The 15,708-nt window shown below is 33.3% G+C and overlaps 1 protein-coding gene across 1 annotated transcript; it reads right to left on the bottom strand.

Annotated features, from left to right (window-relative positions):
• Nucleotides 1-12,984: 12,984 nt before the first annotated feature.
• On the bottom strand, nucleotides 12,985-14,664 carry LOC100254753 (flavonol 3-O-glucosyltransferase F3GT2). Its single transcript, XM_002270209.5, has 2 exons — nucleotides 13,993-14,664; nucleotides 12,985-13,865 (listed from the first exon to the last, which is right to left on the bottom strand). The coding sequence occupies exons 1-2, from the start codon at nucleotides 14,531-14,533 to the stop codon at nucleotides 13,006-13,008; spliced, it is 1,401 nt and encodes a 466-aa protein (XP_002270245.1). The 5' UTR covers nucleotides 14,534-14,664; the 3' UTR covers nucleotides 12,985-13,005.
• Nucleotides 14,665-15,708: the final 1,044 nt, after the last annotated feature.

Here is a 15,708-nt window from a genome sequence, read left to right as displayed (position 1 = left end):
GTCTTGCAATTTAGTTTCATGAACATCCCTCTTGAGGATTTATGGAGCAGGTGCCCTGGGGCTGAATTTGCGTCTCAAATTGATTCTTTCTTGCTTTCAATTGAATATAATGTAGATCATTCTAATTTGACTGTCCATAGAGTAACTTCTCTTGAGCATATTAAGCTTTAGGATATAAAGGAAAGTGGAGGCTTTCATAGGTTCTTGGATATAAGTGAACCCAAACCAACCTTATTAGGCTTGTTGGATTTCCTAAATGAACTTGCCTCTAGTCATTGATCACTTGGGGGAATGACTCCTTGCAATTTGTTCACAAAGTTCCATAATATAAGAATGTAGTAAGCCTTACTTGTCACTCATTTTGAACCTTAGAGTACCTCTTAGAAAAATATACAATAACCTTTCCAAGAAAAAAGGAAAATCAAATTTGATTTTCTTTAAAAATAGTAAAAAGTAGAAATAGTTAAATATGCTAGTATGATATGCATAATGTATTTTGTATATATGCTCTTCTAAGGTACATCAAAGATTTGATCTATAATGGTGATGCATATCATTCTACATGAAAATTTTGTTCTATTGTATTCATAGTACATATTGTGATTAGGTCTATGTTCAATCAATACATAAATTTTTTCTAATTAGCACAACAAAAATTATTAACAACGCCTTGCAAAAGGGGCTCACTGAAGTACATAATTGGGTATGCAAAGGGTGTTCAGGCGATAGTAAGAAAAGAGAAAGAGATATAAAAAACTTCCCTCCCTTTAACTTGAATCAAACTAATCAATTGAATCTAGTAAAGACATGAAATCCTCATCTATTAGATTTCTAACCTATGGCTAGAGTGTGCTTGGGAATTATATCTTGAGAGCCTGGTTTGACTAATCTACATTTTCAAATTTGTGATTCCTTTCTTTCATAATGTTCCAAAATAGGTACAAAGGAGCTACGCTTTAAACCTTCTTACGCTTATTTCCTACAATCTCTCATGCCAGCTTAAAAAGTCTCTCTTATCAAAGAAGGCAATACTCTCTTCACTCTAGAAAAAAATTAATAAGAAATACCATGAGGTCCGTGTTTTTGTTCAATAAAAAGATTGTGATCAATTGATTCTTCTTCATCTTTGTAAGGATTGGAATGATTTGCCAAATTCCGATCCCTTTTTTAACTGATCCATAGTCAAAATCCTTTATAAGACAACTTTCCATGCAAAAAAGCCTAACTTTTTTGAGACCTATGAATTTGAAATCATTTCCATAGAAAATCCCTTACCATACTTTGACTTAAAATAAGATTTTCCCATCCTTCAATTCCTTTTAGATCAATTTATCCTTTACATTTCTCATTACTAATTTCTCTATCAGCTTCATGAGAAACCCTTAACCCTATCCTTTCCTTGGTCATGGACACATTTAGATAAAAAGGTCTCTAATGCCCTCCCTCACCTAAATGTTCTCAAACATTCTCGACCTAAGCATTAGTTGAGTTGGAAATTGCAAAGAAAAAGGGAAAGAGAGACTCAATGGAGATTCCCATGTTAAATACCATTTCAGAACTTCACTCTTACCATAACAAAATTGGCTTTACTTTTAAATACTATCATCTCCCTATTCATTTCCACAATCCATCCCTATACTCAACCACTTGCTTGTTCCCTAAACTACTCCACTATAACTCGGGTCCATAGAGGTTCCCTTTGAAAGGCAAACCTAAAAACATATGCCAAGCAAAGCCTTGCCAAGGACAAATAAATCTTTAATAGGGTTGCGACTTGGGTAGTTTGCAGCCCAAACCCAACCTGACCTTTAACCCAAGCACAATCCATCCTTATTTTTCCAAGCTTAGGTTAAGTTTAGGTTAGACTTGGGTTGATAGGGATTTGCCTTAGGTTAGACAATTGTTTGGGTTCTATGAGACAAATTCGAGGTGGATGGAGTTGAACCCATTTGTAATAACTTTTTTAACTTTATATTTTATACATTTATTCCAAAATTTTGAATACCAAATAATACATCATTTTAAGATAATAAAAAATTATTATCTTTATAAGAAAATAAAATAATATTTAATATATTTAAATTATCATTTGAAAGGACTTGAATAGAATATTATTATATAAAAATAATATAAATTATAAATATATAAATATTATTATTATACTTAGTTTGGGTTCAAGTTGGGCTCATGTTGCACGATGTCCTAACCTAAATTAAATTTGGGTTAAATTTTTTTTTTTGCCCAAGCTTAACCAAAATGCAAAAAGCATTGCATAAGCTTGTCCAAAATTGGGTTGGGTTGAACCCACCTAAGTTGCACTGCTAGTCTCTAATGCTAAACCCTCCTTTCTTCTTGTCTATGCAAGCAATCAACCATCTTGTAAAATGAAGTTTTTTTTTTCTCAAGGGCTCCATACCATAAAGGAAGTACCTTTGGATCTTCTAAAGTTTCAAGCTCACATTTTTTTAAATGACAAATAAGGACATAAAATATATTGGCAATAGATAGAGTGCTACTCAATATAAGCCTTCCACCATTTGATGGATATTGCCACTTCCACAAAGCAAGCTTTTGTAGAATCTCTCTTATACCACATCCTAAATCATCGAAAATTTTAAGGAGGTTCCAACAAAAGACCCAAGTAGATGATGAGGAGCTCACCCATCCTACAACCTAATAGAGAATCTAATTCCTCCACATTAGAGACCGTCTTACTAGAATTAAAACACTTTTCTTTATATTAGTTTTCAACCTAGAAACCGTCTCAAACCACATGAGAGTCTAATGTAAATATATTAGTTGTTGTTGGCATACATCATAGAAGATGGGAATGTTGTTATTAAAAGATGAGATTCCATCAACCCTTTGCCACCTTTCCCTCCCCCCTTAATACCAAAGATGAAACCACCTTATCTCATCCTTTTTGAGAAAAAAGCTAAGTGCCTTTATTGCTAAGACAAATAAATAGGGAGATAGGAGATCCCTATACCTCAACCCCTATAGTTTTATAGAAAATTAGGAGCATCATTCACCAACCCTAAAAACCTAGTAGTTGATATACACCACTTAGTCTACTGGATCTACTCATGCTCAAAACCGATGTTACTAAGCTTTGCTTAAAGAAATACCTAATTAACATAGTCATTGGTGCTCTTGACATCTAGCTTACAAACCACTGCCCACTAAAGCTCTTCAACCTTGACTCCATCACCTTTTGCAATAAGCATCACATCCAAGATTTGTCTACTTTTCATAAAGGCATTTTGAGCATTGGGACCACTCTCCCTATCACTTTCCTGAGCTAATCGACCATAAACTTACCTAGTAGTTTATACTAGCCCACTGTTGAACTAATGGGCATGAAGTCCTATTAAGTTTATTGAGTTAACCTATGAATTCCTTTAGTTCATACCCATTTTTTGGTTGATCAAAGGTGGCATTTAAGATTTTCTCAAAAAAAAGTCCCTCTCATGAATCTCCCTAAAGAAACCCATTGCTTCATACTTTAGAATATTCTAACATCATAGCATAAAAGACATGGTGAAGCCATCCAACTCTAGGTCTTTGTTTTCTACTCAACCTAGATAAAGCAAAAAACACTTATTCCTCTTGTCTAAAGTGTTAAAAGACATGTGCGAATGCTAGGTCTCCAATCCCTAAATTTCAAAAAAAAAAAGAAAAAAGAATTTGATACTCATTTATCTTTGATTCCTCTATGAGTTAACACCATTCACCTTGATTATTGAATTCCATTCCTTGTCTTATGGGCATTAACTATTTTTTGGAAAAATTTGGTGTTTTTATCTCCATCATTTGTTTGCAATTCTCTAGACTTTTCCCTTTGAGAAGTTTTTTCTAAAATAGGCCATTGATTGTATTCTTCTATGACTACACTTCTATTGCTTCTCTCTTCTTTAAATCTTGATAACCAATTTGATCTAAGACATGTGACTTCCAAGCTTTCACATTCCCAAACCCTATTCATCCCAAACTTTAAGATCGTCCTCCAAAGTTTTCAATTTACAGAAAAGAACAAAGCTAAAAGATATCATGAAATTAATTCTCTTCCACTAGTTTTTAATGAAGTCCTTGAACCCCTCCACTTTAAACCATATAATCTCGAATCTAAGATGGTTTTTACCCCTTCTTATTCCTCCATCCAACAGCACAATAGAGTGATCAATGACTATTCTCAGCAAAACACTTGACATTTTTTTTGCTAAAATGGTATTCCCAATCCTCCGATTCAAGGAATTCGGTCCAATCTTAACAAAGAAAGATTTCTCAAACCTTTACCATGTGAAAGGACCTCCATCAATGACTTATCAAAAAAAAAAAAAAAAAAAGACCTCCATCAATGGAATATTATGAAAATTTAGCTCTTGCATAATCTTTTTAAAGTGTCTCATTGCTGAAGATAGTCTAGCATTTCTTTCCCTTAGGATCCTTACCATATTAAATATCCACCAACACATCAAGTGTTTCCCATAAGCCTCGAATATCTTCATTTCACTTATACCCTTTTTGTGTAAATGAATAGCCAATAAACACATATTTGATTGCTCTGGGGTCTAATTTTCCTCTATTTTGGCTATGAACATGGACAAAAGAAGTACAATCAAATAATCTAGGTATGAGGCCAGTTGATGTTCTGACATGTGGATAGAATTTTGCAAGGGTTTCCAAGGGAGTCTTGAAATCTAATATTTGTGAGGGTAGTTTATTGATCATGTAAGTGGTAGTAAGAACATTCCTCGGAAATAACAATGCTTGAGTAGCATTGAGTAAATGGCCATTTTTCCATTCAGAGACCTCGTTTTGTTGTGGTGTGTTTACACAGGATAATTCATGAATAATGCCTTCTTTTTGGAAGCAGGGTGTCAAAATTTGGTTGAAATAATCCCTTGCATTGTCAAGCCTAAAGATTTTAATTTTATCCCCCGAATTGGTTTTGAATCATGGAGTGAAAGTTAGGGACAACACTTCTTACATAGGATTTTTGTTTGATTAAGAATATCTAAGTAACCCTAGTACAATCATCAATTAGAGAAACAAACCAACAAGACCCAGATATATTTGGAATTGCGGATGGTCCCCAAATGTCACTTTGAATCAATTCAAAAGGATGAGAACTTCTTTGATTGCTAATCGAAAAGAATACACGATTATGCTTTGCAAGTGCACAAATATTACTATGAAATTATGTGATATCCAATCCTTTAAACAAAGAGGGAAATATGATATTTAAGACTCTAAAAGAAGGATGACCAAGATGAAAATGATGGAGCCAAATGGCATCTCTATTTGAAGAACTAAGAAATGATAAGGACAATTTATTCATGACTTTATTTGAAAAACCTGGTGTTTCAAGATAGTGAAGCACATTCCTTTCCTTAGCAAGTCCAATCTTCCTCCTTGAACCTTGGTCCTAAAAAACATAATAAGAAGGATGAAAAATCGCATAACATTTGAGGTTTTCCATGAGTTTTTGAATTGAAACAAGATTTGTTGACAATTTTGGTACATAAAGGACATTTTTAAGAATGAGGGAAGGTGTCAAATAGATATCTCCTAATCCTACAACTGTAGCTAGAGAACCATTTGCTACGATAATTTCCTACTACTAGGACACGAAGCATAAGTGCTGAAATATTGTGAAGTGTGAGTCATTTGATCGGTGGCTCCTGAGTCAATGACCTAACAGTTGGTGAAACACTTTTCTGAGACATGTAATCCAAAGGGAATGAAGACTTAACTCAGAGTGCCAATGAACATGCACTAGAAGGCTTCTCAAGAAATCCTAACAAGCCTCTAAGTCTTTCAATCTCTTCACTATTAAGGCCTCCTTTTTCCTGTCCCTCGCTTTGATTAATTTGTTTTGTCAAATGAGCTTGAGATTTCTGCTGGCCTCCTCGGTTTCCCCATTCTCGGCTTGATGTTGATGGTTTACCATTCAATTTCCAGCAACGCTCCCTAGTATGCCTCAGTTTTTTACAGTAGGTGCATCACAAATTATCCTTGTTGTCTTTCCACATATTGTCTTTGTTGTCTTTCTCCGAGACTCTTAATAGGTTTGCTTTGCCTCTTTCTTGTGTCTGGGTTTGTTCAATTTTAGTCACCAAGGCTGAACCTTCTAAAGTTTGAGGTTCGAGCATTATACCCCTTCAGCTTTCTTCTACCCTTATTAGAGAGATTGTCTCCTCCTTGCCAAGTATCTGAACCCTAACTTGATCAAATTCAGGATTGAGTCCAGCTAAGAAATCATAAACTCGGTCCTTCTCAATGAAGTTCTTTAAGATGGTAGTGTCTTTTAAGCACTTCATCTCAGATACCCGATAGTGATCGAGTTCCTGCCACAAATTCTTCAGCGAATTGGCACACTCTGTCACTGTTCTGCTCCCCTATTTGGTGGCACTTGTCTTCACCTTAATTTCATACACTTGGGCTGCATCACAAGCTTTTGAGTAAGTTCGACAAATGGAGTCCCAAATCTCCTTTGCAATTGTTAGAAACATATGGGTATCACTGACTGCAAGATTCATCGAGTCCCACAACCATGACATGATCATGGAATCATCTTTGTCCCACTCTTCAAATGTTGGGTCTCCTCTTTTTGGTCCTGTCCCAAGAACATGGCTGAGTCTCCCTTTGCCCTTCAAATATGGTTTAACAAATTGAGACCACTTGAGATAAGTTTTCTCATTTAGTTTGTAAATGGTTAACATTCTGAGACCTCTTATCATTTGATTTGAGTTAACCTCGCTTGAGTGAATAGAGATTTTTGAAGGTGTGATTTCAGATGTGGACATAGTAATAGAGGGTAGAAACACGAGGAAGAGAAAGGCTAGAGTAAAAAATAACCCTGGAAATGGGTTTGAAGAAGCCAACGCAGCAATGAAGGCTGCGATCAAATTGACACCACATAGCTATGAAGACTGACATAACGCAGCAATGAAGGCTGCACAAAAAGAGAATCCTAAACAAAGGCGTAGAGCTCCGATACTATGACAAGAAAAATAAGAGAATGATGACTTCTCATTCAACAAAATAATTGGTACATAACAATATATATACTATTCTAGAAGAGAAAAAAAATAAGAAAAAACTAATTTTAAAAAGTCAAACCTGTATATCCCATGATTGAAGGGATAATTTTCTTAACTAATTATTTACACACTGATTTGTTTTCTAATAATTAGGCTATGACAATTGTACAATTCAACATTATCATTTTAATATTATTATTATTTTTTTAAATTCATATATTTATTGCTTAATGTCACAAATATATATATAAAAATTTTCAATAAAACAATTTCAAAATGTCTATTATTACTTCTTATATTATTTTTTTGAATTTTTCCTAACATTTTCTTGAGTTTTGATCAATTTCCACCTTATTATATAATATCCACCGATATTTTGTGTGAAAATATCCGTTGATATTTATATCCTGATATATTTGTAATATCAGACTGATGTATCAATCAAAACCGATATTTTCATCCCTGTTCAAAACCCTATGGCTATGTTTGGTTCCCGGAAAGTACAAAGGAAAGAAAAAAAATGTTAAGGAAAATAATTTTCTCATGTTTGGTTGTCCTATGAAAAATATCAAAGAAAATCAAATATAATTAAAACTAATTAAAAACTTATGTATTTTTAAATTATTTAATCTTTATATTGATGAGTTAAAATAAATAAAATGAGTTTGAAGTAACAAAAAAAATAATTTATCAACTTTTAATCTATTTTTTTATTTTCCTTCACTTTTTCTTTCCTTTTACTTTTCCTTTGTATTTTCTTTCCCTCGCATTTTCCCTCAAATTTTCCGGGAACCAAACATAGCCTATAGGTTTAGATTTCCAACATATTGAGGGTCTCTACAGGGAAAACATATTTATATAAAATTTTCCAGTTCTCCTAGGCTATGTTTGGTTTCCGGAAAGTACAAAGGAAAGAAAAAAAATGTTAAGGAAAATGATTTTCTCATGTTTGGTTGTCCTATGAAAAATATCAAAGAAAATCAAATATAATTAAAACTAATTAAAAACTTATATATTTATAAATTATTTAATCTTTATATTGATGAGTTAAAATAAATAAAATGAGTTTGAAGTAACAAAAAAAATAATTTATCAACTTTTAATCTATTTTTTTATTTTCCTTTACTTTTTCTTTCCTTCTACTTTTCCTTTGTATTTTCTTTCCCTCGCATTTTCCCTCAAATTTTCCGGGAACCAAACATAGCCCGAAGGTTTGATGAATTGTATGAGGATGCTCGATCTGTTGAGCATGTCAAAAACAGTTTTTTCAAAAACAGTGTGAGGATGCCTTGATCAATGGAATGGTGAAACTTGATTGATCTTTGTTGTGTTAAACCAAACTTTCAGAACCTGTTCGAAAACATTCTCATTTTGAATCAAATAAAACCTTATTTATATGCATTTAAAACATGCATAATGCTCAATTTGTATGCATATGAAAATCCCCATATCCTTCTCAACCACAGCTTTAACTTAAACTGGAGAGTCCAGCAAGATGCTCAAACTTTAAGGTCCTATCCTCCGAAGCATGGCATCACAGATCGGATGTGAAGAGACTTCCCACTCACAATTTCAATCCTGTGCGCAATTAGACATAAGACATTCTAGCTGTATCCTAAAGTAATCTCATTTTAAAAAGGTTTTCAGCATGAGCATATGATCTCATTTAATGCTAAAAGATTGAAGTAAATTGTCATAACAAAATGGGAATCATTTCATTTCCATGGGGTGCAAAGATGCTCCATAGAATTGGAGAATAAGAAATTTGAATGATGGCCTTATGCAGGCCCATTCTGAAGCCAGACTGTCCTGAGGTCAGATTGTTGAAAATCATGATGATTTGTGGATCATTTTTGGGAGTTTTGGGTCAAAATGACCCATTTTTGAAAAAAATTGTAACATCTAACCACTTTTTAAAATTTATGTTCAAATTGGCCTCTTTGATGCCACGTAGACGTCACATCATTAAAAAATATTTTTTTTTTCGTCATTATAGTGAAAGCCGCAGTTGAGAAATGCGGCTTCATTTTTATATTAAAGCCGCAGTTGGCAAACACGGCTTCATATTTGTACTAAAACCGCAATTGGCAAACGCGGCTTCATTTTTGTACTAAAACCGCAGTTGTCAAATGCAGCTTCATTTTTTAACTAAAGTCGCGGTTGACAAATGTGACTTTATTTAATTTTTATTTAAATTTAAATTTTAATTAAAAATTATTAAATTACAATTTATGAATGAAATTTAAAAATATACTTAAATAATAAATTATTTATATTTAAATTTAAAATTCTAGTATTACTTCAACAAACATAAATTGATAAATAGAAGATATTATAAATGAATATTTTGTTTATTAATAAATTAATAATATTAAAATAATAAACTTATATAACATATAAATAATATATAAAATTGTATAATTTATTAATTTAAGATATTTAATTTGTTAATTTTTAAGATATTAATTTATTTGTATTATGATAAATTTATCTTTATCAAAATAATAGTATAATAGTTGATAACTGAGATTTCAATTATAATACATTAATATAGTGGAAAGTAAAAAACATATATAATATCACATGCTTCCACAAGGAGAGAACCTATGTGTAACTGGTACTCTCTTCCTTTTTGGCTGCTTATCTCTAATTGTAGCAGGCATGCATGTAACACATGAAGAATATCTTTCAATAAAGATAAATTTATCATAATACAATAAATTAATATCTTAAAAATTAACAAATTATATATCTTAAATTAATAAATTATACAATTTTATATATTATTTATATGTTATATAAATTTATTATTTTAAGATTATTAATTTATTAATAAATAAAATATTCATTTATAATATCTTCTATTTATCAATTTATGTTTGTTAAAGTAATAATAGAAATTTAAATTTAAATATAAATAATTTATTATTTAAGTATATTTTTAAATTTCATTCATAAATTGTAAGTTAATAATTTTTAATTAAATTTTAAATTTAAATAAAAATTAACTAAAGCCTCATTTGTCAACCGCGATTTTAGTTAAAAAATGAAGTCGCGTTTGGCAACTGCGACTTTAGTACAAATATGAAGCCGCGTTTGTCAACTGCGGTTTTAGTACAAAAATAAAGTCGTATTTGTCAACTGCGGCTTTCACTATAATGACAAAAAAAAATATTTTTTAATGAAGTGTCGCGTAGGTGGCAAGGCCAATTTGAATGTATGTTTAAAAAAATGGATAGATGATATAATTTTTTTTAAAAATGGGTCATTTTGACCCAAAACTCTGGCTGTGTTTGAAAATTGTTCCAGAAACAATGATGTCTTCCTATGCTCAAGTCCTGACAATGACATTATAGAGGCTACTGAGACTTCTCAGATTCAGAGTTTGAGCACAAAAGTGCAGTCTAAGCATGTGATATGGACAAAAGAAATGGACGGTTGCCTTGGAAAGATTCTTGTAGAGCAAGCAAAACTGGGTAATAAGATAGATACTGGGTAATAAGATAGATAGTAATTTAATTTAATTTTTTGAAGGGTAAATCCAAAAATGGAATCAGAGCAGATAGGGTAATCATGTTTCATGCATAAAGCTAAGGTATGGGAGCTTAATTGAAAACAATGCAAGTAACCAAAAGGAAGACATGCATAGAAAGTTGAAACGTAGAGCTGAAGTTGACAAGTCCCGTCCCCTGCAGGAGCAGTCATAAAGGAAGGTGCTCGAGGGCATGCAATCCCTGAGGGGACAATTTTATGGGACCCCCACCACCCTCTCTCCGTAGGAGGGCGTGCCCCAAACCCTCTGCCCTATGTTGCCTTGCAAAGTTGCACCGTCCAATCAACCTGAGTGACACCACCTTCTTCTACTCCCTCCTTTTCCCCCTTCCCACCTTTTTTTTTTTTTTTTGAACTATTTCTTTATCTGTATGGGAAAGACAAAAGAAAAAGGGTTTGCCAAAAGTAGAAGCCTGAGCATGACGGTCACCGACACTGCCCCACATATTTTGATATTTAAATTTAATTAATTTTAAATATTTAATTAATATTCAAATCATTTATCATATATAAAAATGGATATACTTTCTTTTTATTTGTTAAAATTAAATAGTTTATCTTGTATTAAATTAATACATTAAATTGAATTTGATGAATTAAAATAAATTTAATTTGATTCAGTCATACACCAGTTGTTGCTCGAGTGTGACCATCAATTGACATTAGTCCATCACCTCATTAGCTGTTGATATCATCCATTACTCGATCAAGAGTTGCATGGACTAAAGGGGGAGGGACTCATATGAGAGGTAGTCCACCACCTTATTAGCAACCGATATCATCCATTACTCGATCAAGAAGTGTATAGACTAGAGGGGGAGGGGCTCAGACAAGAGGGACTAGGCATACATCTATTCTTAGAGATACACCATCGACTGACATTAGCCCATTACCTGTTGAGGAGACTCCTATTACACCTATGGAGGTGTCATCCACTCCACCTATAGTACCACTTGTTGCATCATTACCACAATCAATAGAGGCTACATTGGTTGATCAGGAGTTAGTTCATATAGAAAATGATGATTAGTAAGGACAAAAGAATGATCGTGGTGGAGGACGTGGTAGGAGATGTGGTCGTCGAGCTCATGGAGGGGTACATGTTAGCCCCATAGTGCCAATAGTGGAGCATGCATATCATGGACATCCACAACAGAAGAGGAAGGCTCCTTTGTGCGGTACACATTGAGGATGTTACTACATATGATTTGTATTTTGGAAACTGTTAGTATTTTGCATATCATTATTTTGGACAAATACTCAACATGTATATTTATACTTGTTATATTTTGGATTAACTAATTTTTTGTTAACGTAAGTTCTATAGTATTCTATCTATTGTGGACTTATTTTACACAATAGTATTGTTACTATTTTGGAAAAGTGCTGACTTAATTGACATTTGGTTTACTTGTTTTAATTGGTTTTGGATTGAATGTCAAAATATTGATTATAATGTATACATGTGATAAACTTTAAACATTTGATTGTATAGAAGGTAATACTAATTAAGATATAAACACTTTCAATATAAACCCAATTTTTTTTAAATTATGGAAGGTGTCTCTTCAAGAGACACCTTTAGTATAATTCCATTTTTTGGAAATTGTGGAAAGAGACACTTTTAATATAAACCCAATTTTTTTAAAATTATAGAAGGTGTCGCTTCATGAAACACCCTTAGTATAATTTCATTTTTTGAGAATTGTGAAAGGTGTGTCTCTTCAAAATTTGAAATTTTCCACTGTGGATGAAAATTGTGGAAAGTCTCTTTAAGAGACACTTTTAATGTAAACCCAAATTTTTTGGAAATTATGAAATGTGTTTGAGTATAATTCCATTTTCCATTGTGTATGGAAATTGTGGAAATTGTCTTTTCAGAATAAATCCAATTTTTTGGAATTATAGAAGGTGTCTCTTGAAGAGACACTTTCAATATATATTAGAATTTGTGGAATTGTGGAAAGTCTCTTCAAGCGACACTTTTGTATAAATTAATTTTTTTTTGGAATTATAGAAGGTGTCTCTTCAAAAGACATCTTTAGCTTTAAAATCAAATTCATAAGACATTCAAATTTGTCAAATTATGGAAAATATCTCTTCAAGAGACACTTTTAATACATATTGGATTTTATGGAATTGTGGAAAATATTTTTTCAAGAGATACGTTTAGTATAAATTTAATTCTTTTAAATATGTATCACAATTTTGAAAATTGTGAAATGTGTCTTTTCACAAGACTTCTTTCACATGGCAAAACTGTTATACATCTATCAATATTTTTCCAATTATCATTTTTTAATAATTATTTTTTAAAATTGTTGCAAAAGTTAAAAGAAGCCCCTTACATTTTCATTATCGGCATGCATATGTAAGAACATAGAGGCATTAAATTGAACTACTATGCCTATTCATTCGTCACTATCTTCGACAAAGTACGGAAATTCTGAGTTGAGCTCCCATTTGGCTCAGTGGCCCTTGTCCAAAGCTTTTTGAGGACACCAATTTTTTCTGTCATCCTCCCTTGCTGCCCCAAAACTTGTTCTAGGGCTGCCTTTAATCCATTTTTTGTGAGGACCCCTCCTGGAACTCCAACACCGATCCCCCACACATCCTCTATTGCCCGCGAGTTGAGAGTATTATCAGCCCAAAATGGCTTGCAGATTATGGGCACCTCGCCTGCAATGCTCTCCATCACTGAGTTCCAACCGCCATGTGTGATGTGCACTCCAACTGAAGGGTGTGCTAAGACTCGGATCTGGGGAGCCCATGGAACTACTTTTCCATTCCCGCTCGTCCTCTCTAGAAATCCTTCCGGCAAATATTTCTTCAAGTTGTCCTTAATAGACCAAAGAAATGCCACCCCAGTTGCTTGCAGCGTTTCTGCCAATGCTACATGCTCGTCGGGTGAGGGTGCCAACATGCTTCCAAAGCTGATATATGCCACTGACTTCGCTTTCTGCTTGTCCAACCAAGATAGGCAGCCATTCACATCAGAATTCAACTCATCCGGTGAGGACGTTAGAGCGGAAGGAGCCACGCATAGAAGCTTTGGCAGCTTGGACTTGAGATGTGTTGCTACTACGGGGTCTAGCTCTTCAAAGGAGTTGGCAACAATAGCAGTTGCGCGTGGCAGTGTGAGCCCCATTTTGTGTAGCATGAGTGAGGGGGTAGAATCCAAGTTCCCGGAAGCTATTTCTCCAGGTAAGTCTTGGAAGGTCATTGCGGACAGTCCTGGAATGAAGCTAAGGGTCTGGTCTTCATGACCTGCAATCGCGTAAAATATTACTCCAGAACATAAATAAATCTTTAACAGCAGAGATGGTATCAGTCTGCAAAACTAGCATAAAAGTTTCATAAAAAACTTTAACAAAAAAACTAAGGTTTCGCTCACCTCTAACACCCATCATTTGCCTGATGGCATCAGTGTGTAAGTGGGCAGAGAGCGCAGAGAGGCCAGCGCTCCAAAATGGGACCCAAGGAACCCCCATTTCCTCAGCCATATCAGCTGCAAACCACAACAAGGCATCAGTCACCAGGCAGCTAATCTTCCTCCCAGTCTCCGCTACCGCCACTTCCATGGCCCGCTTAAAATTCGCAGGTGCTTCCTTCAAGAAAAGCCCATCACCCTCTGCAGGGTTCCCAGACAGCACATGACCCACCGGCACCCCATCCGGAACATCATAGGGTTTCAGATTACCAAGAACACCACCGGGGCTTCGAGCGGAGAAGAGGAAGCTGTTGGAGTTTGCAGTGCTGAAGAATGAGAACTTGGCGTCGGGTGCTGCAGACGCAAGCCTGCGGACCAGCCCCAGAAGCGTTAGAGGGTGGGAAGCGAAGGGGAAGGCCAAGACACCAATGTGTTTGCCCATGGGAGTTGATATAAGTGTTTTCCTGGGTTGTACCCTGGGTGCATATATACTGATTTTGCCCATCTGCTCCTTGAAAATTTGCTGATGCAGAGGCCGCCACGCCTTGCCCGCCAGTCTTCACTTCTCACTCTAATTAGGTGGAAACTTGCTTTTTGGTTGGTAAGCATGACTCATGAAAAACTCAATGTTGGAAATGAATGAAGAACCGTACGTGTGGGACTTTTTCTAGCCTTCCTAACGCCCATAAACCCTTCTTGATACAAATAAGAAGCCAGATGTTTAAGATGTTTTTTTATAACTGTTAGGGATAGGCTTAAACATAAAAAATGCCAATTAAAAACTTGTAAAATTCAAAGCATTTAAAACACTTCATTTTTTGTTAGGGGGTGAGTCTCACATTTATTGTAATTATTGACATTCAAATTTTAAATCAAAAGATTAATCCTTATAATTATTATATATAAAGATAGTATAATTTATTATTTAAATTTACTATTTAAAACAAAAATACTTCTAAAAAATATTTTGATGTTGTTTAAATTTGTTATTTTAATCCTTACAGCTTTATTAGTCTAATATACAAATATTCAATCGAATAATATACATTTGTTCAATGGAATAACACGTAACTATTCATTGGGTAATATATCACATGAAAAAATTAAACAAAAATAAATTAAATTATGTTATAATATATTATACCATTAGTGTATTTATGTTGTAAGTATAATACATTTATATCGTACTTATATTTCATTACAAAAGTAATAATTTTAAAAATATTTATTCATATTCTATTGGTATTAACACATCATTATCAGTATATTAACATCATTCACCCAACACATTGAAATTATTTAATAATTTTTGTATATATATATAAAACTCACAAGTCTCATGAATTTAAAATAGTATTTTATTTGGTTTCGTTAGTGATTCATAATATAGGTATGTTATGAAATATGGTATGATCATACAAAACTAACACTTTTATAAAAAAAAGTTTAAAATTTTCCTAATTAAGTTTTATTGTAATGTATTGTAATGTAAGTGTATTTATATTGTAATTATAACATATTTTTATTATATTTCATTAATATTTAACATATCATATGTACTAACATCATCCAATCGATGTATTGAGAAAAAAAAGATGAAAAAATTATATATGAAAATTAAGAAAAAACACTATACAAAGGAAAAAAAATATAGAAAAATCATTTAAATTTAAAATTAGA

This window comes from Vitis vinifera, chromosome 6, assembly GCF_030704535.1.
Source record: "Vitis vinifera cultivar Pinot Noir 40024 chromosome 6, ASM3070453v1".
NCBI lineage: Eukaryota > Viridiplantae > Streptophyta > Magnoliopsida > Vitales > Vitaceae > Vitis > Vitis vinifera.
Note: the sequence above shows the minus strand (reverse complement) of the source record. Positions and strands in the feature narration are given on the sequence as shown.

What these genes read in the sequence shown, in the direction of transcription:
- LOC100254753 (XM_002270209.5), bottom strand. Translation starts at nt 14,533, where the DNA reads ATGGGCAAAATCAGTATATATGCACCCAGGGTACAACCCAGGAAAACA. An exon ending in GCAAATGATGGGTGTTAGAG is followed by an intron (nt 13,866 to 13,992) that starts GTGAGCGAAACC and finishes ACGCGATTGCAG; the next exon opens with GTCATGAAGACCAGACCCTT.